General features: G+C 38.0%; 1 protein-coding gene and 1 pseudogene across 2 annotated transcripts; both read right to left on the minus strand.

Moving 5' to 3' along the window:
* Positions 1-542: 542 nt before the first annotated feature.
* On the minus strand, positions 543-7,331 carry LOC132187860 (ABC transporter B family member 19-like; annotated as a pseudogene).
* A 2,535-nt stretch (positions 7,332-9,866) lies between these two features.
* LOC132186298 (uncharacterized) lies at positions 9,867-24,469 on the minus strand. 2 transcript variants are annotated; one of them, XM_059600192.1, is made up of 11 exons: positions 24,138-24,469; positions 23,296-23,418; positions 23,007-23,189; positions 22,800-22,899; positions 22,663-22,693; positions 18,766-18,808; positions 17,477-17,629; positions 13,458-15,711; positions 11,192-12,611; positions 10,556-10,639; positions 9,867-10,283 (listed from the first exon to the last, which is right to left on the minus strand). In XM_059600192.1, exons 2-11 carry the CDS (start codon positions 23,352-23,354, stop codon positions 10,219-10,221), a joined length of 4,392 nt encoding a protein of 1,463 aa, XP_059456175.1. In that variant the 5' UTR covers positions 23,355-23,418; positions 24,138-24,469; the 3' UTR covers positions 9,867-10,218. The 2 variants fall into 2 exon arrangements, with proteins under 2 accessions (XP_059456175.1, XP_059456176.1); XM_059600193.1 differs by having other exon boundaries at positions 23,296-23,494.
* Between the last annotated feature and the right edge of the window lie 3,165 nt (positions 24,470-27,634).

The raw sequence follows: 27,634 nt of genomic DNA on the forward strand, positions 1-27,634 counted from the left end.
AGACGACATTTCAATGGTACAACCCATTGTCTTGCGAAAGAAGCACTTTCTCTCACTATGGAACAATGACTTATTGAGGAAGTCCCCCCTTGTATTTCAGATATTATCTCTGTAGAGCGGTGTGTTTAATTTGGTTTTTTATTCTATAGAAATCGCTCTATTCTTCTCAAAAAAAAAAAAAAAAAAAAAAAAACTCACCATTTGGTGTGTGTATATAGCGTAGAGTAATATTATTTAGTAGATTGTTATATGACTGTCATACAACTAAGATAATGTGACAGTGAAAATAAGTATTTGGATCAACAAGGGATTATAAAAGAAAAAAAAAAATTACGGATTGATTTTTACTGTCGATCACGTCATCCTAATCTACTAAATAACATTTCTCTATAGAGTATCAATCACAATCAATAAAATTACAAAATGATGTTCAATGACAATATAAAGCTTGGCTCTATTTCTCTACATACAAACATCTTCCCTATTAGCGAATTCCTGGGGAGCAAACTTGATAAGATGAATATATGATTAAAATACATGGCTCAAGAAAATGCATTGGATTCAATTTCTGCACGAACCAAGCCAGCATACACACCATAACGATGGGAATTCATGAGTGCATCATGGCTCCCATGCTCCACCACCGCACCATCTCTCACAGCAGCAATCATATTGGCCTCTCTGATCGTTGAGAGGCGGTGGGCCACTACGATTGTGGTGGCTCGCTTAGCCACCTTTCTTAGTGCATCTTGGACATGCTTCTCTGATTCCAAGTCCAGTGCACTGCTTGCTTCATCTAGCAGCAGTAGCCTTGATTTCTTCAGTATAGCCCTTGCTATTGCAATCCTTTGTTTCTGACCCCCCGAAAGCTGGGCCCCACTCTTGCCTACCTGGGTTGTTCCAAATGGTAGTTATGTAGTACTGGAACATTGCATGAAGTGGTTCTGATGAGGGTGTCAAGGGTTTAAAGGGCGGATGTGGCTAGCGTTTTGTTTAGGTCGTTATATACAGAGTAAGCCTCTAAGAATGTACGTGCAATTAGATGTTATGATAACTCCCTATTTTTGAAGGTCTGTAATTCCAATATTTAGATCATACCTGAGTTTCATAGCCTTGAGGGAGGCCACTAATGAACTTGTGAATGTAAGCTTCCTTTGCAGCCTCTTCAATCTCACCCCATGAAGCGTTTTGGTCCCCAAATGCAATATTTTCTCTTATACTCCCAGCAAAGAGTGCAGGCTCTTGACCCACCAAAGCTGTTTGCCTTCTCAACCACTTGACATCAATTTCCCTTAAATCAACTCCTCCCATCATTACCTTCCCTTGAATTGGATCGTAAAACCTTTGCACCAACCATATCACTGTTGATTTTCCTGACCCACTTCCCCCCACCAAAGCCACCATGCTTCCGCCTTTGACCTTTAAGCAGAAATCACTCAAAACAATCACCTCAGGTCTAGAAGGGTATGCAAATGTCACCCTTTCCAACTCAATACCCAACGGCTTCGACCGTTCTATCTTTCGACCTTTTCTTTGTTCCTTATCAATCAATGGCCTGCGATCAATGATGTCAAGAACTGCTGGAATGGCTGCTGCAGCCAATGAAGTGTCTGGGGCTAGACCGGCTAATTGTCCCACAGAAAATGAGCTCAAAACAAGAATGAGAAATATCTTATCTACCTCCCCAAAGCTTGTTATATTTTTATCTACAAGGAATGCGCCAAACCAAAGAACTAAGGTATATGCTCCATGCATGGCACCTTGAGAAAAGCCAAGTATTAGGCCTAGAATTTGTGACCTTCTCTCAGATTTTCTCTTAGGCTCTGATAAAACTTGGTCAAATGACTTAACTAACTGTTCTTGAGCAGAAAATGTTGTGACTGTTCTAAAGTTTGAAACTGCACCAGAAGCAATATTACTAGCTTTGACATAGGAGTTGTTATTAAGTCTTGGTCCAATACTTATCATCAAGCTCAAGTAACTTGCACCGAGGGTGAAAGGAGTAAGAGCTGCAGCCAAAAGGGTTAGTCGCCATTCGAGGTAAAACGACACCCCAAGTCCAACTGCAGCTGAACTCAAACCCATCAGCAAGACTGATAATCGATCTCCAAGGACCGAACGAAAACTAACACAATCAATTGAGAGCCTTGAGATAAGTATTCCAGTCGAATTTTCTGCGAAATCAAACCAACCTGGTTCTTGCCTTAATATAGATTGGAATAAGAGGTCTCTCACCCTCATTGTGAGCTTTGCTCCAGCCCACCCACACAAACCTTGCTGCCCTGTCATGGAGATTATACACCCAAAACCAAGCCCAACAACTGCCAAACAAAGGTAACCAACTTTTCTTTCAATCTTCGATGAGTCGCCGAAGTAAATTTCAAGGGCTTCCCCAAGAATTAAAGGAAAAGCAGATAGAATAGCGCCTGCCAGAATACCCAACAGAAATCCGAACACTAGCATCACAATTTCTGGTCTCTGTAAGTTCCAAACTTCAGAAAGTTTGTATTTTCTTAGCTTTGTTTTTTGTTCTTCTTCCATCTCTTTTTGCTCTTCCTTTTGCATAGACTTCAAGTAGTTTGATCTCGATACATCATAAATTGATTGCTCATACATAGAATTTTTTGGACTATGATTTTGTTTTGATAAGGGTTTTGAACCTGCATCAGCAGCAAGCTTGACAAGGTTATAGTAGGCACCAACATTTTCCGTGAGCTGATGGTGGCAACAACAGAGCCATGGTCGAGAAATGCAATGGCATGAGCATTTCTCACTGTTGCTAGCCTGTGAGCAATGACAATTGTGGTTCGGTTAGGGGAAATCTTGTCAATCGCTTGCTGGACTACAGACTCAGATTCAGGGTCTAGTGTACTAGTAGGTTCATCCAAGAGAAGGACACTAGGGTCTTTGACCATGGCTCGAGCCAGTGAAATTCTCTGTTTCTGACCACCTGAGAGTTGTGTTCCCTTGTCTCCAACCTGTTCAAAAATGTGTTTACGAGCTATGTGTTTGTGTATACAATTCATGCATTGACAGGCATAGAGGCTATATAAACATATATGAAAATTTGTGAATTATCATGTGTAATTTCTGTTAAAGTATATTAGGCCCGCAAGGGCTCAAGCGCAAGTTCAGTGCGCTCAAGCGCAGACGTGAACGTAAGACAGATCGGTAACTGCATTAATCACAGAACCAATATAGAAAGATTTAAGGAATCTCACGACCTCTCATGACAGCATACAAAGAGATTCTCCTTACAATAATGCAGCCTATAATCTGACCTGTCCGAGAAGGAAAGATCTACAAGCATTGGATGACTTGCACAACAAGAAAAGACACAAGGAGATTTGATTGTAATGTACTTATTTTGTTTGAAGATTCTGTACTACGTTTAGTTGATTCTGCTTTAGGTTAAACCGTGTGTATAAGTACTCCAACTTTGTATTGTAAAATTTATCACTTTGAATAATACTTCTATCAAAGTTTTCAATTTCACCTGAGTATCATAGCCTAGTGGGAGGCCAGTGATAAAGGTGTGTGCATTGGCTGCAATGCAAGCAGAAATGGCCTCTTTCTTTGTGGCATTCTCCTTCCCCATCATCACATTTTCTAATATTGTTGTGGCAAAAAGAACTGGCTCCTGACCAACCATACCTATCTGACCTCTTAGCCACTTGACTTGCAGTGTCCTTAAATCATGATCATCCAAGGTGATTGTTCCTGCCAAAATGTTTTTGACTCTAACCAAATTAGCAATGACACTCATATATATCAACATTCTTCCATAAGATACTGATAAGCTTACCTATGATGGGATCATAGAACCTCTCTATAAGAGCAAATATGGTGGATTTGCCACCTCCACTGGCACCAACTAATGCGAAAGTCTTATGAGATGGAATTAGTAGATTAAGAGAATGAAGAACTTGATCACTGGGGCGAGATGGATATGCAAAAGTAACACCTCTGAACTCAATCCTTCCACGAACAGTTGGGAGTGTCCTCACCACAAGGCTGTAGGGATCTATCTCTGGAACTCTGTCTATAATTTCAAACACCCGGCTTGCTGCCACAGTGCCTTGTGCAAATTGTGCAAAGTATGATAGTGACAATGCCAAGCCCCTGTAAAAAAATGTAGAAAACATGTTTCTTTCTTGTCGAGCACTAAGAAGTAAGAACATCGTGGAGGCTTTGGTGCCTTCTCAAGCATCTTTTATATATATATTTATCATGCTATGTGAAAGCTTATATAAAAAAAGATATAGGAGAAATACTGAAAAACGAAATTGCTCCTAAAGTGTGTTAAAACGTCACTTTTCTTAAGAAATTATTTGTCTCCACCAGAAAATAGTATGCAAGAGGGTAGCAGCAAATATTTCTCCAGGATACAATGGAGCCCAGAAAACGAAATTTAATTGCGTTTTGCACAAAACGAAATTAAACTCAAAATAGCCTCAAATTTTTCTATCCTATCAAGAGACAAAGACTCTGATAATATATCTTGACCGTCCAAAAATGATCAAAGCACCACTAGCGCCCATGCCACACGTGTGCGTCCGATGCTTCGCACCGTACTAGTATATAGTGTATACGCCTAAGCTTTTTTAATAGCTTAAAGTACGTTGGGTCTTATAAATGCCAACTTCACTGTCTCTCTCTCCAATGTGGAACTCTCTTCATTCAATGTTTTTTAAGGCCTTCCATTTTAAAAAATTTCCAATACACAAAATAATATTCAATAACTATTTGAAAATATTTCTACATCGATGGATGACAAGATTATTACCTTCCCCCAAGATTGACACCAAAGAAACAAGCAATGGCATCACCTCCAGATATCTCATTCCTGGCAACCAATATAGCTCCATACCAGAAAGCCAATGCCCATGTTGAATACGTAACCAAATAGATAACTCCTATTCCTGCACCCTTAGCAAACCCCATCCTAGCCCCCAAAGGCACCGATTTTTCCAATAATGCAGCATATCTTGCTACCAAATGATCCTCTGCAACGAATGAAAATACAGTTCTAATTGAACCAATGGCTTGCTCTGCCACTCGACCAGCACTCCTATAGGAAACCTGAAATAAGAGCACCAAAATTGAATGAGCAAAATGCTAATACATTAGACAAAATAAAGATTGTTTATTTTTCCATGCATGTATTCTCTTTTCTACTTGCCTCTTCTTTTGTTGCTAGACCCACGTAAATAGCTTTGTAAGCAATACAACAGAACATTGTCACTGGGATGACTGAGAAGACTACTAGAGACACTTTCCACGACCTCAAAAACCCAACAATATAGCCGCAGATGAAGCTAAATATATGGTGGATGAAGTGTGGCATCTGCTATTAGACGAGAGAGAGAGAGAGAGAGAGAGTTTAAAATGTGTTGAATGTCCAATAAATTAAGGAATATGAAATAACAAAATAAATAAATAAAACACACAAATGAAGTTTTGACCTTCTCTCCCATCACTTCTTGTATTTGAGCAACATCACTTGAAATTCCATGCATAACATCACCAGTGCTTATTTCTGTGTCAAAAAAACTGATATCCTGTCGTAGAACTGCTCTTAAATATTCTGTTCTTATCCGTAGAGCAGACCTCTCCCCAACCAGTTTCCAACAAGTGATCTCTGCCAATAATATGAAGAACTCTGTTGATTACTTTTGAGAAATATATAAAGGAAATGGACAGAAAGCTATTGTAGGTGCTTATACTCTATTAATCTTCCTCTTACCCATGTATCCTCCAACAATCACAACTGCTGCTAATCCAGTCATAAGTAGACATACCTGAGAATTAAAAATTCCAAAAAAGAAGAATTTTCAAAGTTAGTCAAAATACATTATGATCCATTCTTTTTGGTTTAAAACAAATAAAATATTTAAGAATTTTACATCATGACCCATTAATCTATCCTTTATTCTCAGAGTTTTCTTTTAGTCAAAGGGGAAATTAAGCTGCACAATGCAACTGCCCTTTTCTTTTTAAATCCTTTCTCTTCTATAGTTAAACACTTAAAAACCGTAAATCACTACTTATTTCAAAAGCTCAAGCAGATAGGAAAGAATAAATTTAATATTTTAATCAATGTTTTAACACTTCTTCTATGTGTGGGCTCAAATTTCACATTAATAAAGAGGCCCAACGCGTAGAATATTTGATTGAAATGAGAGATAAACTTTAGAGTGAGGGTTTGAACTCAGGACTTCTAACTTTGATACTATGTTAAATCATCATTCATCCCAAAAATTTAAACGGATAGAAAAAAGCAAATTTAATTATTTAATCAATACTTTAACAAAAACCTTCATTTTGAAGTTTGAGGGTAGCACTTGGCTACAAAGGACTAATGGCAATAGGCTAGGGGAAAAATTTGTGTACCTGCCCTACATCCTTCATCATCTGAGTTTTGTCAGGCCTGAGGATTCTGTAGCAATCTTATTCACAAACTGTCCGAAAAGATAAGAATACCAAGGAAGGGATCCTCCATTAATGAGAGCACCTAAACAGCCCAAGAACACAAGAACTATATCCCACTTTTTTGAATACCTGAACAAGCTAAGCAGCCCAACTGACTTTACTGGCTCTCCATCCTCCTCCTCTTCCTCCTCATCCTCATCCTCATCATCATCGCCATCATTAGCTGAAACACTAGGAATGTCATGATTTCCATGATGACCATGGTGCCCATAACTATAATGCTTACCATGGTGATCATGTCCAATATGAGAAACACCATGATCATGATGATGCCCACCATGTGATAGCCCATGACCATGATAACGATCACCATGAGACAAGCCAAGATGATGATGATCATCTCTTAAGGGATCATAATCAAACATATTGAGCTCATCTTTTTCAGCCAAAGGACCACTACCATTTCCACCTCTCCCCTCTTTAATTGCTTCCAACTTTGAAAACCCATGAGGGACATTGCTGCTATATCCCCCAGAATGAATATTACTCTTTCCAGAAAATGAACTCTCATTATCTCTAGCAACAAAGCTTTGGAGCTCAAGCCTCCCTGCCGGGACGGGGCTATAGCCAGAAAAATCATAAATCGGACTTGCTAAGCTTCCAAACCCGGTTGTTCGTGAAAGATAATAGTCATTGGCTGAGCGATGAAATATATGACTTCTCTCTGGCGGGGTGGCAGCAGTCCACGGCGTTAAAGCTGCGCTTAAGTTGCTGTCATGCCACCCGGTTGGCTCAAAATGCCACGAAAGCTCGCTTTGCCACGACAGGTCATTGTCCGAAGCAAAAGGCGTCGGCCGAGATGGGTTCCGGTTTCTTCTAGGGGTGGGAAAATGGGACATGTGATGAGAGCTGGGCGAAGAGGTGGTTGGGGTGAGGTTGCGGCGGCGGGGGTACCGGTGGCTTTGCAGAGAGTAGTCGATTTCGAAGGAGTGAGCCACGGATGGAAGAGAAGGAATGTGTCGTGAACATCAAAGAGAGAAGAGGATGTGCAGGATTGCAGGAAACAACAAGGCCGGTTCAGCTGTATAATGTACTTGGCTTATAGGATATTCCGTCTGTGTTCTTTGTCGTCTGCTTTGAAGTCTTGATGTTGTAAAAATGTGCAAAAACAACAAATGCAGTCTTTTTTTCATTGTGTCATTCACATTGTATTTATTAAGTTTCATTGTTTCGTATCATCCAAAAAACTGCGGTTCTCTTGTCTTGTCTGAAGAGATGTCATCAGAGTATGTTTTTTATTCATGAGATTTTGAAGTTAATTTTTAGAAGTTTCTTCTTTTTTTTTGATGAATTAATTGTAGAAGTTTCATTGTTTCATATCAATGCATGGACAGCAGGCAATGCAAGAAGGCCGGCTGATTTTAAAAGTATACATTGAAGTAGAAGGTGGGTGGTGAATAGCTTTAAATCATCCAAATATTTTATTGTATTGTGATGGGTTCTTTTCCTTAAAGAAGCTTTTGTCAGTTTTTCTCCATGAAAACAACAAACCTTCTCTCTTTCTCTCCCCATTTGTCACCAAACCATTAATAGTTGTAAGGTTTTTTTTTTTTTTTTTTTTTTTGGTTGTTATCAAACTAGTATAGTATTGAAGAAATTATTAAATTTGTCAATTTCAATCGGCTTTAATTTTTGGGATAAGTGGTGATTTAACATGGTATCAGAGCCAAAAACTCTAAGTTCGAACCTTAATTCCATCATTCACCTCCTTCGTCTTATTTAATTAAAATATTTCACATATTGTGCCTCATTTATTAAAAGAAAGTTTGAACAACTTTTAAGATAAGTGTTAATTTAACAAAAATCCTGAATTAATAGGGCTTCGGACCACATCCATGGGTGGAGAAACCACAACATCCAACAATGAATAAAAACCAAATTATAGACGGAACCTTGACCTGTTTTGTCATGTTTTGTTAATAGCATAAATTTCAATGTTTTTTTAATATAATGTAACCATTGTTGTCGGGGAGAGATTTTTAAGATGTATATATATATATATATAAGGATTTATTTTATCCAAGGCCATTACTAAAAGTAACAGATACCTAAATCCAAATGGCAAAATGCCTTAAATTGGAAAAAATTCCTTTGGCTCATTCATTTGCTTGTTTGGTCAAACATATCATTTTTTATGCACTGATGTGTCATTGCTGACATATGGCTCACTATGATATTAGAGAAGAGAAGTGATAGAAATTCAAATAAATGAATCCACAAAATTTTTCAAATTGACGTAACAAGAGTTTTTAAATTAAAAAAATATAATTCTCTCTCCATTGTCTGCAACTTACGATCATGTCAGTTTGAAAATCTTTTTGAGTTTATTTGTTTGGCTCCCTAGTACTTCTCATTAGAGAAAGGTAAATCAAAGATTCTTTTTCCTTTATATTTATTTTATTTGCTGGAATCTACATGTTCAATCATGCTCCTGTTACATACTTTGAACATATATACGATTGATACCTTGAATTTAGTTATATTTGGGGGAACAAGTTGAAAATGATTATTTATTGATAAAACCCAATATAGCTAGTGAGAGAGACGAATAGGAATGAAGAAGAAAATACTTTTACTTCTATGTATTTCTTGATGGATTATCGATCTACATGACATGTAGAGTATTTATACAAGAAACTTGGGAGACATAATCTGCCTAAATTAAATGTAATTTTTTTATACATGAAGAACATAATCTCTCATTCTCTAGAAGCTTCAAGCTTCCTTGCTGTCCCTTTGCCTCTGGTCTCCCTAGATCTAAGTTAGAAGAAGCATTTTGTATGGACAACACTTGTACCGATATCTGATAAGGATTAGGTCTCAAATTTTCTATTCTTCTATCAATTTTGGTTTTTCCACCACCGGCTGTGGAAAGAGTCGAAAATAGCCACAGACTCCGTCGGTAGTATTTCTAACAAAATCAGCGGCGGAAAGAGAAAACCTAATTCTGCCACCAATATCATCAAAACCCAGCCCTATAAGCCAAGCAGCCAATATGGGAATTATAATCATCTCCAGTTCATTTAAACTAGATAATATCCAAATAGTTATATTGGAGGAGTATTTTTATTCCCTCAAAAAATAAAAAGACGATAATACCCTTGCAATATAGCTAAATAAATATTATCGAGTTCAAGTGAGTTGAAGGGAATCTTGTTCTCCAATATGGACTAATTGAACATACAATGAGGGACCAATAGCAATATCCAATATGCCAATCTTCTTTAAAGGGTATCTAAGGGCAATAATCCAAGGACATCAAGCAAAATTGTTGATAAGACGAGGCGAAATGGACTTCCAAGTAGATAAAACCAAGCCCTCTATTTAAGTTACTTTAGAGAGAGAGAGACCATTGCATGAGACAAGAACAATAGTTCACTTCAACTGTAAGTGCCGATCATTCCCAACAAATTTCAATGACATAAAAAGTCCCCGACATAAATTGATTACAAGCATTCACAAAATTTTGACAAGAAATACAACCAAAAAAAGAAACTCTTCATTCAATAACATATACAACATATTTTTAACACACTATTGTATTACCGACTAAATCGCGAGGAAGGCCTCATGAATCCAAGAAGATATACATACTCCGTTCTAGATCTTCTACAAATTTTTGCAGCATCCTTAACCTCAATATTTTGTATATCTGATCAACCTTTACATCCTACCATTTTCGATAATCCAACATAATTGCCCTGGGCAATCGGCTCAGAGGCATGATTATCTAAGCTTCGAATCACTTCCCTTGCTTCGGAAGGATGAAAGCGAGAAAAAGGATCTTGGAGCTGTAAGATTAAATTTTTAAGTACACCAGTGTCAGAAAAATGTTCAGCAATTACTTTATGAAATAAACAAAACTTCCTTCCAGCACTCCTAAGATGACTCTCTAGTACATATAATAAATAGATTTCTGCAAAAGGGGGATTACAAGTGTATAAGTTTGATCAATTGTGACTTGTGACAGAGTAACTTTCTTCAGCCCCATAGCATTGATGACATTACTGCTAGGAAAAGTATTATAAATGATATGGAACCAGATTAATGCTGATTGACGTACCTTTTAAGGAACTTCCTGACATATGATCGTCCCTCAGTTTGAAGTTTGCTGGAGGTGCTGGGATAGAGCTTTGTAGGGCTTGAACTGAAAGAAATGAAAGCGGACTGAGTTATCAACTTGAGAAATCAGGTTACATTTCTCTCTATCCAAAGCAGAAAAAAAGAAAAGAAATAGACAAACAAAGGAGAAGATGGAGCAAAGAACAAAGCACAAGTAACCCGATGAAAAAAAAAAGTAAACAGTATAAATCATTTGCAACTGGCTAACATGTAGACCAGATTGGCAGCAGTTACATAAGGAAAGTATCATTTAAGAGAATGACCATTGAAACTTAAAGCCTGTTTAAGATTGTTGAAAAATAGAACTTTGTGTCCATAGAAAAAGCCTAAAAGAGCTTTGCAGAAGCAAACCTCATTGTCAAGCTTATCCTAAAATGTAGTTTTGGAATTTTTTAGAGCAAAAAATTCAAAAAAAAAAAAAAAGCTTTTCAAGTTTCCTATCAAACGGACCCATTTTTAATTGACAAAGCTTTTTTACTCTTTAACGCAATTTCAAACAGGTTCTTAATATCATATAAGTAGGCCTGCCATAAATGAATATTCCTAGAAAACAAAAATAAGGAAAAACATCGGTTACCCTGTTCGTTGAACTCGCTCTCATTGAAGCTGTCCTCTGAAGGATGACCCTGCAAGAATCCCATTCTTGACTTCCTCAAGTCTTCTGATGACCTATTGGCAGCATCTCGCCCATCTTCTGTATCATCATCTCCTTCAGAAGTTGTAGCAGATATCCAGTCAACCAAACTCTCTGTCCCACGACTTTTCCTTCCGAATTTCAATAACCTTTTAAACCCTTTTGTGACATCCTTGCGAGACTGACTGTGGGATGAATTAGCAACAACAATAGGCTTCTGAGCAGTTCCCCATTTCTTTCGCATTCGAGCTGCATCAGCCTCTGATTGGGCAAGACTATGAGAATTCCAAGATGCAGGGCTCCCAATTGGGGAATCCACAGAAGCATCAATATCGGAGGTCTCATGTTGGTATGGAAATGGATTATGTATGCGTGAGTTCCATGAGACGGGGCTTCCACCTGGTGAGTCCTGCAAAGACCCTACACTGTGGAAAGTTGAAGGCTCAGTAGTACGCAACTCAGCCACAGAAGCAGGGTCCACTTGAGAAAGAGATCTCATGGAATCACCATTCTCAGACCCAGAATTAGCGGACTTGTCAGACCCCTGGCTCAATCTTGTTTTTCCATTTTCCATGTCACCACAATCTTCAACTACCATGGTTTCAAGCTCTTCCTCTTCTTCCTCCTCTTCCTCCTTGGCCATATCCACTGAATCTTCTGCCTCATAGGCCAATTCATCAAATTCTTCTTCATTTTCCAAAGTCTCAGTTATCACTGAAGCTTTCAGCTTACCAATAGTAACTCCAGCACCGGGACCTATGCCATTACCCTTCCTTAGAAAAGGCTTTGCATCCAAATTCTTCGAAAGTTTCTCATATGGGCTCTGCTCAGCCTGCTCTTTATCAAATTTTAATGGAGCCAAAACAGAGCTGTCAGAGTTCAGAGGGGACAAATCCTTAAACTCTATAGGATTAACAAAGCTTTTTCTTAACGACTGTGACCGCCGTGGCTTCTCTTCCTTGGCAACTGGTATTTCCTCAGTGGTACTCTTGCTGCGGCCAAAATTCCTCGCCTGTGAGCGGGTTGTTGTTTTGCTGACTCCAGAAGAAGGTTTCGTGTTTTCTTTCCTCAAATCTGAGAAGTTTGGAACTGACTGTGCAAGAGGATTTTCTGATGGGACTCTTCGCTTCCCAGAAGTGGAATTGGAAACTTTAACTGATGAACGTGGAACTGAAATTGCTGGTGTGCGAGGGGTAGATGAAGACAAGTTTCTGTTAGGTAAAAGCTTTTTTGTTTGAGCGCTTCTAGAAGCAACATCCCCCACAGATGACTCACTGAAAAACCTTTCTTGTCCATAACATTTCTGTCGAGAAAATTTAGAAAGGTCTTCCTCGTCTTCACTCTGAAAGGAATCTATTGGATGCTGAAAAAAGGAAAATCGTACTATGATAAGTTAAAAGAAACACAATAGGAACCAGAATATGGCTTTAGAATTATAGAGAGTCAGTATTGTTATGAGTGCGTTTGTGAATGTTGAGTCCCGCATTGAGAAAATATAAAGAAAAAAAGTACTTAATATACCTAAGTAGACCCAAACCTATTAGCTTAGGCTTTTGGGCTAATGTGGTGTTTAAATATGTATATTAATGCACTTCGAGTAAAAACTCCATAACTGTTGTATCTCCCCAACAACTGGTATCAGAGCTTTTGGTTCGAGTGGGAGCAATGGTAGGAGAAGGGAAGATAAGAATCGAAGAGTTCGACGGCACAAATTTCGAATATTGGAAGATGTAGATTGAAGATTATCTGTATGGTAGAAAATTACATCAACCTCTCATGGGGAAACAACCTGACAGCATGGATGATGACCAATGGGCCCCGCTTGATCGATGGGCGTCTAGGTGTCGGCGGGACACGTCGGATTTGGAGTTATGTCCACTTCTGCAACTCTTGACGCATGACACTCTTGGAAAAGTAAAACAAGTCACAAGCGAGGGGGAGTTGAGTCAATGTAAAGAGACTCATAAGTGAGGAAAAAATTGTTGAGTGTTGAGTCCCACATTGAGAAAATATAAAAAAAAAAATAGTACACCTAAGTAGACCCATTAGCTTACGCTTTTGGTTAGTGTGATATCCAAATATGTATATTAATGTACTATGAGTAAAAACTCCATAACTGCTTTATCTCCCTAACAAGTATAAACATCAAATTCTACCAATCAACAGGTTTAGTACTTATTTCTTAAAACCAAAACTAGAATAAGACTACCTGCTCCATCTTCACACTTGACCGCAAATTGAAAGATCTAAGTTTCTCCGCACGTAGACGAGCACCAGACAATGAATCCACCTTATCGGCAGAGGCAGAAAATTTGGCCTTCATCTCAGCTCTACCCCTCTCAAGGTTATCCTGCATAGCCTTCATCTTGGCTTCCTTCTCTGCTCTGTTAGAACTCCATTCTTCCTTTAGTTTAGCATCTCTTTTCTGCATGTACCTCTCATAGAATTGACCTCTGGAATCATCTGTAAAATTAAGTTCAGAAAAATTCTTCCTCAAAGTATCACTATAATCCGGATTATCTACCATCTTCATCAGCGGAGTTGTAGTATGGAACTGTGACATATTAACAGAACTCCAAGCCCGTTCAATCACTGAGTTTTTATCAGGCAGTTCTGCAGGAGTGATCTCTGCTGCTGCCGCTGGTTTCCTGTGCTGTAAACTTGCTGCCTGTTCAATCTGTTTGTCAGCAGGCTTGTTTCTCCGTGCAGAACTGGACTGATCCCCAGGAACCCGAAGCTTGTGCTCAGCGAAAAGCTTTTCAAGCTCATTAGCCTTCATTTTCAGCTCATCATTGAGCTCCTGATTTCCCTTAGACTGCCTAACTCTCTGAACTTGCTCCAATGGTGTTGTTGAGATTGTAGAAACACTCTCTAGAGTCTCCGAAATCTTTTTACCAGGATTGTCCGACTTGCTGTTTTCGCCAGCAACACCAATTTCATCCCTCCTACCCTGAGACTTCTTAGTCTGCTCACGACCAGCGGAAACTGGTTTCTGAAACTTCATGTTCAGGACTCCAGAATCTTCCACTTTGAGTTGTTGCCTATCTGATGACCCCAATTCTTTCTTACCAACCTCCTCAAGTTCCCCTGTAAAAGAGCTCCACCTGGGCTGAGGATCCAATTGATTGACCTCAACTCCTTTGAGCGGAGCTGAGGGGGTTCCCTTTAGTTTTAGCCCACTACCACCATCAAACTGCCCTGATAAAGAGCGGGAATGACTCTGAGAACCCCTAGCACGTGATTGAGTCACTGGCTGATCTCTCGGTCCAGATTTCTCCACTCTATTCACAAATCCACCATCATAAGTACCGTCCCCTGCCTTGCTGGAAAAGGTTCCAACCTTATTCTTCCCTCCAACAACCTCAGCCTGGAACGAGAAGCCACTCAACTGCGTCTCAACACCCACCCCACCAATCCTCTCTTTGTTACCCAAAGAAACCGCCAACTTCTCCTGGGGAACCCCTTGATCACTCAACCCAGCTGGTTCTGCCCTACCTGTGAAAGCCCTGGATTGGCTATGAGACCCCGCCTGATCCTTCCAATTTGTCCGTGCCTTTACACCGACCTCTTCCTCTTTACCCAAAACCCCCTCAACCCGGCTCTGCACCTCAGCTTGATCTTTCAACCCACCATCACCAAATCTACCAAAATCACTGTTTGCATCAACCTTAGAGGAGCTATCCGTGTCATTCAACCCCTTCCGGTCCTTATCCTCGCATTCACCTGAAAAAATATTATTCTGCTTGGCCTGAGAAACAGAAGAAGCAGAAGATGGTGTACACAAAGGGCTCTCTATATCCTTCTTCTCCCCGCTCACATCAATGCTCATGTCGCTTGCCCCGCTCCATCTCCTCAACACGGCCCTCTCGACCGCCACAGGCACAGATGAGACGTCCGACGAGAGCCTCCTCAGCTCCACAGGCTTCCCTACAAGGGGTTTGCCGCCACCGCCACTGCCACTGCCACCAGAGCTCTCTTTCTGCTTGTTCTCAAAGAGGTTGATACGGTCCTGCACGCTGAGCCGCCTCGCGGGTTGACTCGCCGCAATGGAAGTTGGCTCGGTCAAAGCCTCTTCTTTCTTGTCGTTTTGGGCATTGGCCACGGATTGGCTCTGTTCCTCGCTGGGTTCGTTTTTCTCGTTCAAGTTGCGTCGTGAAGGGACCTTGGTGGCAAAGGTCTTGGGCTGTTGACACGTGGATGGCTGCGATGCGTTCAGGTTGTACTCCGCTTGCGTTGGATTTAATTGTTGTCGCTGGTCGTCTGGACCTGTTGGTTGAAGAAGTTGTTTAATTTGGGACTGGTGGGATCTGCGGTGGACCCCAGTTGTGTCTTCCGTGGGATCATCGATTGACATGTCGGACTCTGACGATAATCTCAGAGCTCTGTCGTCGACACCTGGCTTCCATGAGTTGACCAGGTCCGGCCTTCTCTGGCACAGTGAGATGAATTTGTTACAAGCTTCGCTGCACGAAAATTTCAAAATTAGTATAAAAATTAAAAATCTTTTTTTTTTTTTTTTAATTTACTCAAAAAATTGAAAATAAACCAAAAAGGTGAGAAGCTAAAGGCCGAATGGGCCTCCATAACTGCTAAACCTGTCAAATTGACATTGTGATTGTCATGTCCACCTCTTTTATATTTCCAATTTTTTTATTTTTTTATTTTTTTTTCCAGCCATGCAAATGGGTTCTGTACAAAGTTGTACGATAGTTCTCAGCATGACCCACTTGACAAAATCTAATGAAAGACCCCATCAGAAAATTACAAATGGAATCCCCAACGCTGCATTAGATTTACATGATAAATCATTAATTTGAGATGGCCCTCCACATGTTTGTCGCAAATGCAAAAGCGAGCGCAGCAAGGGCAGAGATTGGTCAATTCAAGGATGGATCCCACCGACCCACGCAACAAAATTCTAGCAAAGCAAACAAAACCAGACGCAACTTGTGGTGGACTGGAGCGCCATCCATGATTTACCAATCATGAAAAACAAGCATAGATAGATCACAAGCACCTGTCAGGCCAGCCCATTTTCAAATTTTTGCTTTTAACGGATATCTTTTCATGGTACATGGTAAAATCTCATTTTCCAGATAGCTCAGCAGGAGCATAAATTAGGCATAATAGTGGACCAAAGCTGTGACCTGTCAACATTGATTATCAACCTCAACAGCTTAACAAGTCCAACGTAGAGTCTCAATTGGGACATTTGAAAACAACATGGAGTTTCGATTTTGTGATCCCACCTCACTATTATCAAAATCACCAAATGATAATGGGAGTTCTGGAAAATAAATTTAAATGATAAAAATAGTGGGGTGAGCTACTTCCATAATCAATTCAAAAAGCGCAATCTAAACCAGGCTCATGCTTTATCATAAGATAAACAAAAAGAATTAACCTTAGCACTTTGGATTCCAAAATGCCCCAACTGACTCTAACAACACAAGCTTTTCCAAAAGACATTGTCATTATACCAAGAATTAGTTGAAAATGTGGGAAATAAGTAAAACAGCTTCCATAAAAAAACAGGATATCTGCCAGGTTTGACCGCATATGCAACAAGTAGAAAATGTGTCAAAATCCTTTGACAGGATGACATGTTGGGTAACAAATAGGTGAAGGTTAATATCTTATTAATTAAGTTCTGTTTTGAGAGAATCTGGTAGCAAGGGGGTTTGTGAGTAATTACTAACCTGGCAAACTTGCTAATGATTTCTCTATAAATCTAAACCAAATGGTGAAATATATCCAGTGTTATATCCACACTCCTCCCCCCCCACCCATTTTAGCTTAGAAAAAGATGTTGTCATCCGATGTCACATCACTCAACATTCACTCAATGGAAATTCCATTATCTGCATGGGAAAAACTTCCAGTCAAGCCCAGATCGATTTTGAGATTCTCCTCTTTGTACAGTTTAAAAAGCGATTTTGACCTTAAGGGAGAAGTTTTGAAAATTTCCTCTTCATTTCTCTATCCTTCTGTGTTTGCCATCCCAGCAAACCAGAGAAAGATTCTTCCCTCTTTGTCACTGCTACTAAAACCCAGCACTAAATCCCTACAAGAAGCTGGGTTCATCTGATGTCACATGCACAAGAACACAGGCATACATGCACACGCCCGCGCACACACATTCACAGAAAAGGGGGGGGTGGGGGAGGAGATGTGATGAGGCTTGAGATATAAGGTTTACTTGAAGATAGGATTTCCTAGAGTTCTTACTTCAAGCGATGGGCACCAAACCAATCTGCAAAAAGATGGAGCTCGGACACTGTCTCATTGTTGAAACCAGCAGCTGATGCACGAGCACAAGCTGTGGTCAAGTCCTGCCTAAGTGCAACAAGACGCACATCAATAGCCCTCAGAAGCTCCTTCCTGTATTAAGTGGAGAAAATAGCAAAACAAAAATTAGAAAGCAAGCAACTCAAAGAGAGTAAATTCAACGCATCGAAAATATCTGTCATAGCATAATTCATCTTTCTAAATTTTATGACGACAAAGTAGTAGCATTCGCTATGAATAATGAATGCTTTTAACTATTATTACAATTATTAACTGTGCCATTTCATCATTGCAGCTATGAATAATGAATGCTTTTAATTATTATTACAATTATTAACTGTGCCATTTCATCATATGCAATGATCAACATAACCTTTGTCCCTGCCCCTTATTACGGGTTGACCAAGTATATTAGCTTCCATCCACTTGCTCAATATATTATATTTAACAACAAATCCTTGGCAATGACCGACTTGAAATTTCGTAAACAGATAGCTATGCTGATCCCTAAGTTCCCAAAAATCCACACATGGTAATCAGAGCCAAGAAGGCTTCATTACATCATTGCCAAAGAACAAAGTTTTCCTCCAAACTATTTTGTTTTCCTCCTCCAACCCAGTCTATGAGAATCATATGCTCTAAGAAAAGATGTTAGTTTAATAGACTGGGTTGATCAAAAAAAAAAAAAAAAATTATTAATTGCCAAATTGCAGAATTCAGGTTAGCATATCTCAATCACCACAAAAGGTACCCTTTTTTTTTTTTTTTTATAACGAAGAACCTCTCTAAGGCAAGGCCACTTCATATACTTACCCCTGTTAGCTAAACCTCGGACCTGTATAAAGCACCCCCTCAACATGGATCGGGTAATACTCCGGCTTTGCCGGCGGGCTGGCTCCAAGGAATTGTTCAACACCCAAAGGGAATTCAAACCTTAAACCTCATGGACTACCACAAAGACCAAAGCTCTTACCATTTGAGCCAACCCCTTAGAGTGAAAAGGTAGTCCCCCATTTTAAATGACATTAACATCAAAACCATATTCAATGGCTGACATATAAAGGGAAAGTGCAATTGACCAAGTGAAATTCGCAACACACAACGAAACCAAAAGGTTCAAATCCATGTTTAGCTCTAAGTGAACACGTTCAGTAACAAATTTGGAAACTGATCAAATTAATTGAAACATTGAGGAGAAAAAAGAAAGAAAGAAAAAAAGAAACTATTACTTTGTTGCATCCGCGGCTGCTGTGATTCCTGTTCCATCCCCACCTGGAGCATATTATCCAAAACTGAGTCAGCATATTAATGACTCGTGCTTCAGAAAGAATGTAGGTTTGGCTGGCAATTTCCAACATGAAATACTTCAAAATAATTTTCAGATGTCTAAGAACCTAGGCAGAATAAAAATATACCAGGGCCATGAGACTCCAAAGAAGCCTTACTGAAGTTCAGAAAGTGGCAAAATAAAAGGTAACAAAAGTATTTTTTGGCAAACAACTAATGTTTACAATCAAAGATTGCAACAGCATTTATCTATTAAACAGGAAACTTAGTTGCCACAAATAAACATTCAGGACTCATTACCATGCCTGTTAAGATATATTACGTGGTGATTTTAGAAGAGACTATTGCTCAGAATGAATTTGTATGCCTCCCCAAATCCCCCCCATAAACCATCATGGCCCAGGACATTATGGGATGATAACAATTTTTTTTTATAATCATGGAAGAACAATTCACAGTTGCATGTCTTGACAAATAATAAAATTTAGAGCGTGGGTATCTTTAACAGTTCAATATTATTTCCCTTCAAAACTCCATAACTAGGCTCACACGTGACAATTGTCTGCAGGACAATAAATATTACATAGTGAGAGGAAGGTTTGGAGCAACAGCTCTAGCAGATGTCACTCAGCAAAAGAGACAAATACTACTCATTATCTCAGTAATTAAGCTACCAGCACCAATCGAACGACAGATCGCATTTCATGAAAGGTAGAGCAGTTCACTTGCAATGTATCACATACTTGATGCCTTATCAGTAAACAAAAGTATTAAGACCCTAAAATTCACTAAATCAAGGCCCACTTCATGATCCACTGCCTGGATCAAAATGCCCTTTGTCAAGGCCACACCTTGATACCTTGACTTACCCATGCACAAATAAAAAGCCAAACCCTAATGCTTGAACCAGGCATACTACCATGTTTCCTCGGTACAGTGGCAAGAGAATTATGTGGCAGTGCATGGGAACCAACTCCCCTGTTTCCGGGATTTTCTTCACTAGAACCACTGATGCACATAGAAAGGTCAAAAGCAATTCAATAAGTACAACTGCCCCTTAATGCCCAACTGCCAACAGGTGCATTGAACCCTATAAAACTGATCTTATTGCCAGCAGACACTAACAGCTCCGAGGAAGAGAGCCAAGCTTATGATAACCAGCCATGGGCAACAACACGGGCAAAGGAAGTGATTCTTTTAAGTTTACCGATAGTGCTGTCAAGATGAAACCTGTTTGGTCTATAACAATAATCATGAATTTAGTTTCTTCTCTCTACTAGCTACTACAACACAATCCATAGCTAAACTCTATGGGTATTTGCAAGGCTTCATAATCTACAAGGACACACGACTAACACATTTTCAACTTTTCACGTGTCTCTAGTACTTATGTAATGATTACATGCACACAATCAAGCTTTCCTTTTTTCCTTTGCTTCTTTGTCCTTTGCCAAGTAAACTGGCCATAACATAGACATTGAAACATTCATTCACAATTCTTTAGGTGCCAATGCACAACATAGAAATGAATACTTGACATACTCGCATTTCAAAAGCAACAAGACAGAGTGCCCAAGCGCATTTCAAAAAGGAATCCTTACCCTTCTTCCTTCTCTCTAGTTACATAAACATTAGAAGGTAGCAACAATTCAATTTCCATTTGAATATGCTCTGATAGAGTATTTTCATTGTCACTCCCTTTCCAAAAAAATCTGCTAAGATCTTCAGAGTCAGCCACCGTTGGCTTATTAGATCCGGCATCATCTGTGAGATCCACCACCCCAGCTCACCATCATCCTTCTCCACACCCACTCCAAGCACGTGCCAATTGCTTTTCAAATCTTTCACTGCCGGCCACAATTTGTCTTCCTCACTGTCACCACAATTCAGCATCCACACCAACAGCACCTACTTTGCTGATTTCATCACCTAACTTCCAAATCCAAACCAATGCTATTAATGTCTCATTCACCATTGAAAACCTAACCCATTGCAACCTAATTGTCAAGCAACCTCCTATGAACTTTTGATCTCACAACTTTTTTTCCTTGATCCATTTTGTTTGCTTAAAAAATGATACGGAAACAAGAAAAACGATTTGAGACACTGTTTGTATCCTCTGGGACTTAGGATTCAGGGAAAACATAACATAATAGATTAAAACAATAACACAAAGCAACAGAGAAGAAGATGGCTTAGTTTTCTTTCATATAAAAAATGTTCTCAACTATTGGAAATTGAAGTTTTTTTATTGAAACTAACATCTACGCTTCAAGTCTTGGATATAATTTTCTGCTTTTATTGAGAGAAGACCTTTAAACAACATTTTTGGAGGCAAAATTGAAACTTTATGTTGGTTTTCAGTTTAGTAATGGCCCATAGTCACGCATCTTGCATGTATCATTAAGATAATTATACTTCAGGGTAATTTGAAAGAACAGTGGGCTATTTGCTGTTACGTCTATATTAGAGGCCTGATTGCTCAATTTTAAGGCTTAGTGAGACATTGCAAATCACCCCATAATTTGGGGTGGAAAATTTTAATTCATCATAATATTTATTTATTTATTTTTCTGATAAAGAACAGGTCATGATATTAAATACTTCCAAATTTGGACTTACAATACCACAAATGGATAACTTAATATATAACTATATGTGATGAGTTTTCTCTTGAATGTACAATATAGAGAAATATGTTTTTGACAAGACAACAAAGCTTCTTGGCATGCACAATGCATTAGAGACATAAAATTGACATTTGCACGTATTTGTGTTCAGTATTTAAAATAATCCCTAAACCTAGAATTTAATCCAGTTTGTGATAGATTATGCTTTAAAGAGGTATAATATAACATTGAAATTGATGTTCTGAACCATTACATATTCCCTATATAAATTATGGAACGTGCTTACATGAATTCTACTATGTACCTCAGAAACTTATTAGGAAAACATTCAGCAGTCTTAATGGGATATTTGTTACTATCTTATGAGAATATCAGCGTCACCAACTGCTGGCACCTCAGTCTATGCCTATGTTGACAAAATGCAACTCAAGATGCTCCAAAAGTTGGCATTGTGAATGATTAGACCAAAACCACTATAATGGTCAGCCACTGAATAATGTATCTCCACCAGTCCTAATTCCCCACTCCAACCGGTTTAAACTCCACCACTCTTGTACCATCCACAGAATGATATCACAAAAAACCAATGCCATGTGAATCCTCTCAACAGAGAGAGAAATATAAATAAATAAGGAGAAACTTCACTTAGCTCTTCTAAACTTTCGTCACTTTTGCAATCACCCCCTAAAGTTCAAAAAATCTCAATTTAGTGTATTCAACTTTAAAAAATTTGCAATGTCACCCTTTCGTTAGTATTTTCTATTAAATCCTAGCGGAGGCCCTAGAAATTCACAAAATACCGTTGTTTTTGTTTAATTATTTAATTATAAAATTTACAAGGGTATAAAAGTTATTTCACCCCTTTTCCATCTGATTTAACCCCAAACCCTAACGGGAGGGATGACATTGCAAATTTTTTAAAGTTTGATACACTAAATTGAGAGTTTTTGAACTTTAAATGGGTTGTTGCAAAAGCGATAAAAGTTCAAGGGGGGATTAAGTGAAGTTCCCCAATAAATAATAAAAATCTAAGGAAATCCTTAACATCATATTTGCTTCTATATTGTAAATACAAAAATGACAAAAGTAGAAATACTAAATGGCTTATTAGACAGGGCTATAAAGGCAAGTTTTCTTGTATTCAGACAAAACCTATACCAAAGAGTAAAATCAACTACCTCAAGTCAAATGGAAAGAAACAAAACATACCTAATGCACCAGAATGCTGATCTCCTACCCCCTGGAATAGAATAAATTCAGAAATAAAATTAATTGAAAAATAAGTTCCTGAATTCAGTAATAAAATTAATTGCATTTTATTAGCACATCTGAATTGCGGTTATTACCTGAGAATATATTCTCCGGGCTGCTTCCAACTGAGACATCTCCACATCAAATGTGTTGACAAGCTCCAAGACCTCTGGTGTACTAACAAATCGCACAAACCTGGAGAACAAGTTCCAATCAAGTCAAAGAACTCAAAACTCTATCATGTAGAAGGGCAGCCAAATCCAAATATAGTTAAGATTGTTTCAATTGGCAACATATGTTACCTTTCAAGTGTTCCTTTAGTGAACCACATCTCAGCATTTTTATGTTTCTCAACTTCAAGCTTAATCGTCTGAACAGCAAGTGCAACCTGCTCTTCTGCAACCTTTAAATGGGACACAAATGGCTTTACTAATCCTGACGCAAGCTTCTCGGTGTTTCCATCACTCGAGACAAACAATTCACATCTGCCCAAAAAGGAAAAAGAATATATATCCCCATATCAAATCTGCATAAATTGAAAGATAGAAAATATAAGAAAAAAATTAAAACCCAATAAGAGGTTATCCTCACCGTGAGCGTTTTGGCGACAATTGGAACACAGCATAGTCAAGAGGTGTGTCAGACTTCATCTTCCCCTACTATACACTATCTCTTCTCTGAATTATTCATATACCCAGGTGTACTTTGAGCAAACTGCAAGCGCAGATCCTCACAATTTTAGTTAATCAAGTCTCAAGCACAGCAAAATTTTAACGCAACAATGCAGATTCTGGAAAAACCAATAAAAATTAAAAATAAATTACTATCTATCAAAAGTTATGAAGCAATGTAGTCTAAATCCATAAAATTGCAAACTAATACTAAGTTATCATAGAGTGAAAACTTTAATTATTGAAACCAACGAAGGGAACCATACTATAGTAATCCACATTGAAACAAAATGGATTTTTTCTTTACAAGTATTCAAATAAAATGGATTACTTAAAAATAAGTCAAAATTAGAAAGTAGATGCCCAGTGGCTAAAACCCACTTTACTTTTAGACCAAACTGGTTACTAAAAATACCCGATAGATCTCAATCCCAAAACCAAATGCACCAAAATTCACGCTCTTGTACTAAAATAGGAGCCCCCACTTTATACAAATCAATCGTATTCGTCACAGATCTGGTTCAATAAATTTCCAAACCCAAATGGAAAACCAAACCGTTTACATAGACTTTCCACCGACAAAACCAAATTCAAATGCAAAACGAAGCCAAACCCAGAAAAAAAAAATTTGTACACATATAAATAGACATACACTTTAACACAAAGTACACAAACAAAAACAGCTCGCCGAAAATTCAAAAACCCTAGTCACTCAGACCATTTAGCGCAAATGTGAGAGCGATCATGGAAACAAAAGCGTACCTAAGAGGTCAATCTTCCGAGATCTTGGGCTTGCGCAATCGGATCCTCGGATTCGGGTTCAAATGGGTACCAACATTTCGCTATACTCGCTTTTTATACAATCTTTTTCCTTCTCCTTCTGTGCGAGTCACTGGGAATAGCTCTTCCGAATTACTTTAATGGGCTTCGCTTTTATTTTTCTTTAGGTTCTAAGGAAAACCCTAACAATGACAAGATGTTTTTCGCTTTACTCATCCCCACAAACGTGTATCTTTCTTTCTCTCTCCACACTCCTCTATAGTCTATACAGTACAGAGAGATAGAGAGAGAGAGAGAGAGAGAGAGAGTAGTGTGCTTTCAGACAAGTTTTTGAAGTATGTAATTCGTTAATCATATAATCTTTACTAGAATTCAAAGACAATGACTCTTTGATTTCCAAGGTAAAATTACAGAAAAATGGCCTTAACTGTAGTGCTCTCTGTTGGTGTGAATTTACACAAATGGGCTTGACTCCATATTATCCATGCTTTGCAGCTGCTTGGGCGGAGAGATTACAGTAAAATGAGTAAACCAAACAATAGTTACCAAGAATTTAGTGAGATGGGTAAATCAGGATCCATCAAAATGTTTCAGGATTAATGCTTGAATACCATATTCAAAAAAGGAAACAATCTAAATAACTAATCATTGAATAATAATTTTTAGCAGTTTTTTGCCCAAATTATTAGTAATTTGAGCAATCCATTTAAAAGAGTTTACCATAAGATTTATCTGTCGGAATAAATAGCTAGACAACTTAAAATTTATTTAAACAGATAGATTTTATCGGGTATCTTTTTTATGCAACAGGTGTTTTATTTTAAATCTCTTAAGAACATAGAAGCAAATCTCGTAAGAATCAAGACTTTTAAAGTTTTAAATACCATAAATTTTACCACAAATACTAAAACTGCAGCTAAAATTCAATAGACATATGCTAACAAGTCAAGGATATTTTAGTAAGGTAAAGGGTATTGTCGTCCAAACATGTGATTGAGTGATTCCATGGGCAATACGTTATGTAGAACATGGATGGTCCCACTGTTCAGTAAAGTGGGCATTTTAGTAATTTAAGGTTAGTGAAGTCACGGTCAACTGTGCACATTCACTCCCGCTGAGACTGGAGAGGGTGAGAGCTCCAAATTAAACGGTTATTTCTTTCCTTTTTTCTATTTTTTTGGGGGCAAATTTAACTGTTAAAAAAATTAAAACAAAATCCTCTGAAAGAGAGAGCGAAAGAATGGACATGTCGTGCGCTTCAAGCAGTGACCACGGTTCTTCTCATTTATTCATACCTAATTTACCGTATTACCCTCCTTAAAGTCCACGACAAATAATTATATGTCCTACTCCACTTATCGTGCGACACATGTTACCGCCATTTGAGTCAGCACCACTCAACATCTTCTTCACCAGCTTGCTGCGAATAAATAATAAAATAATATTAATAACAATCATGCTACCAACAACCCTAAAAAATTGTTTCTTCAAAGAAGGTCATTTAATAATAAATAAATAAAATTGCAGTATATATGCCTTGATTCTTTTACGGCACTTAAGCCAAATTCAAACTCGTATTGTATTCAAGGTGAGAAAAATGGGGGGTTTAAGCCATTTATTAGTAGTTTCTGATATTGAAATCAAGGATATCCATAGAGTGGGGTGTTATGATTTGATGAGTTTACTAAGGAACCAAGAAAAATTATTTGGCAGGATGCTTTTGTGTCTGGAAATTACACATGAATTCGAGCATCTCCGGCAAGGATTTTTAATTTAAATACTTAAAATACAATTTTTTTTTTTTTTTTTTTCATTTTAACTACTAGTTTTCAGTACACACTTCAACAGAACATTTATTTTAACTATCTACTCTAATTAAATATTATTTTACCATATGAAAAGGGGTGAGAGGGGGATAGGAAGGAAAAAGAACAAACAAGCGTTTAGGGAGAGAGAGAGGAAAAGAGAAGGAAAAAGAAATAATACAAAAATAGTAAAATGTTACTGTAGCAAATTTGTCAAAAAAAAATCATTTTGAAAGCTCTGTTGGAGAAGTAAAAATGCTCAAATTAGCTAAATTTAACTATATCTCTATTTTGAAAGCATTGTTGGATATGCTCTAAACATCCTTTAACATTGTTAGAATATACGAAAAATATATAATAATTTTCGTATATTCAATAATTAGGTTGATATTAAAATATTATCTATTTATAGTGTTGGAACTGATGGCTCATATTAATATCAGTAGAAGGCCAAGTAGACGGGAGTGGAGTGAACGTCGTGCTAGCGACGTTCATGGAGCAGTACGGGATATTTTGAGAATTTTCTTAATAAGTCCGTACAAGTAGAGTTTAGGGTTTTTCTATATATATATGTATGATATAACCCTTAATCATTAAGAATAAAAATACAGCTGCCTCTCTGTGGACGTAGGCAAATTGTCGAACCACGTAAATCTGTGTGTTGACTCTCTCTCTCTTAATCTCTCTCTTTGTTATTCTATATTTTTTATTAATTATTGTGCACGGTAACAACATATAGGTTAATTATAATCAATATTGGGATTGTGTTATTGTATAGTTATAAACTTGTGTTCACCCAAAATAGTGAACGCACATCTAATAAGTGTGTGTGTGTGTATATATATATATATATATATAATTAGATGGGTTGGTATGCGCACGATCTGAGACTAGAAGATCGAGCTTACGTATACTCTCACAATTAATTTAATATGTTTTCAACCTATTGAAATATTCTTTATTTATAGATTGATTATAATCAAATATTGAGATTTTAATATTGCATAGCTATATTTATAAACTTGTGTTCAACCAAAATAGTGATCGCACGTCTATAAGTGTATATAGGCTCTATATATATATATATATATACTTATAAAATTAGATAGGTTGGTATGCGCATGATCCGAGAGCGAAAGATCGAGCTTACATATACTCTTACAACTAATTTAGTATGTTTTCAAATGACTCTCAAGACTATGGTCTTTATCACATTGGCCATAGTTATACCAATGCAACCGTTATTATAAACATACTTAGTAGTGAAAGGTTGGCTATTTTCGAAAAGCCTGTAATTTCTATACCTACTAGAGAGACACGAACTCAATTAGCCATTTGTGTGGCGGTGCCCCGGCTTCGGCTTCGTGACCATGCAGAGGATGTCGTTGTTGATGCAGGTACTGAGGCAGTAGATGCGGATCCAGTAGCTATGTATTTGGGCTACTACAATGACTGAGGCCTAGATGCGCCAAATGTCTTGTGTCGGACTAGTTGTTTGTCCACTATTTATGTAACATTTAATAATTTATGTTTTTGTCTAAACATATGTTATCTTGTATAAGGCCTAGATTCGCAGATGACACTCTTTGTTTGGCCATTTTTGTGTATGTTAATATTATTTACTTAGATGTATATGTCAACTCTGATGATGCGATATTATGTCTTCTATTCATA

The sequence above is a fragment of the Corylus avellana genome, chromosome ca7 (genome assembly GCF_901000735.1).
Source record: "Corylus avellana chromosome ca7, CavTom2PMs-1.0".
NCBI lineage: Eukaryota > Viridiplantae > Streptophyta > Magnoliopsida > Fagales > Betulaceae > Corylus > Corylus avellana.

Excerpts from the sequence above, each read along its gene's own strand:
- LOC132186298 (XM_059600192.1), bottom strand. The coding sequence starts at position 23,354 with ATGAAGTCTGACACACCTCTTGACTATGCTGTGTTCCAATTGTCGCCA. Across the intron at positions 15,712-17,476 it reads TTTGGTGCCCATCGCTTGAA|CGAAGCTTGTAACAAATTCA; the intron begins GTAAGAACTCTA and ends ATTTTCGTGCAG. Across the intron at positions 10,284-10,555 it reads GTCAGGAAGTTCCTTAAAAG|CTCCAAGATCCTTTTTCTCG; the intron begins GTACGTCAATCA and ends TTAATCTTACAG.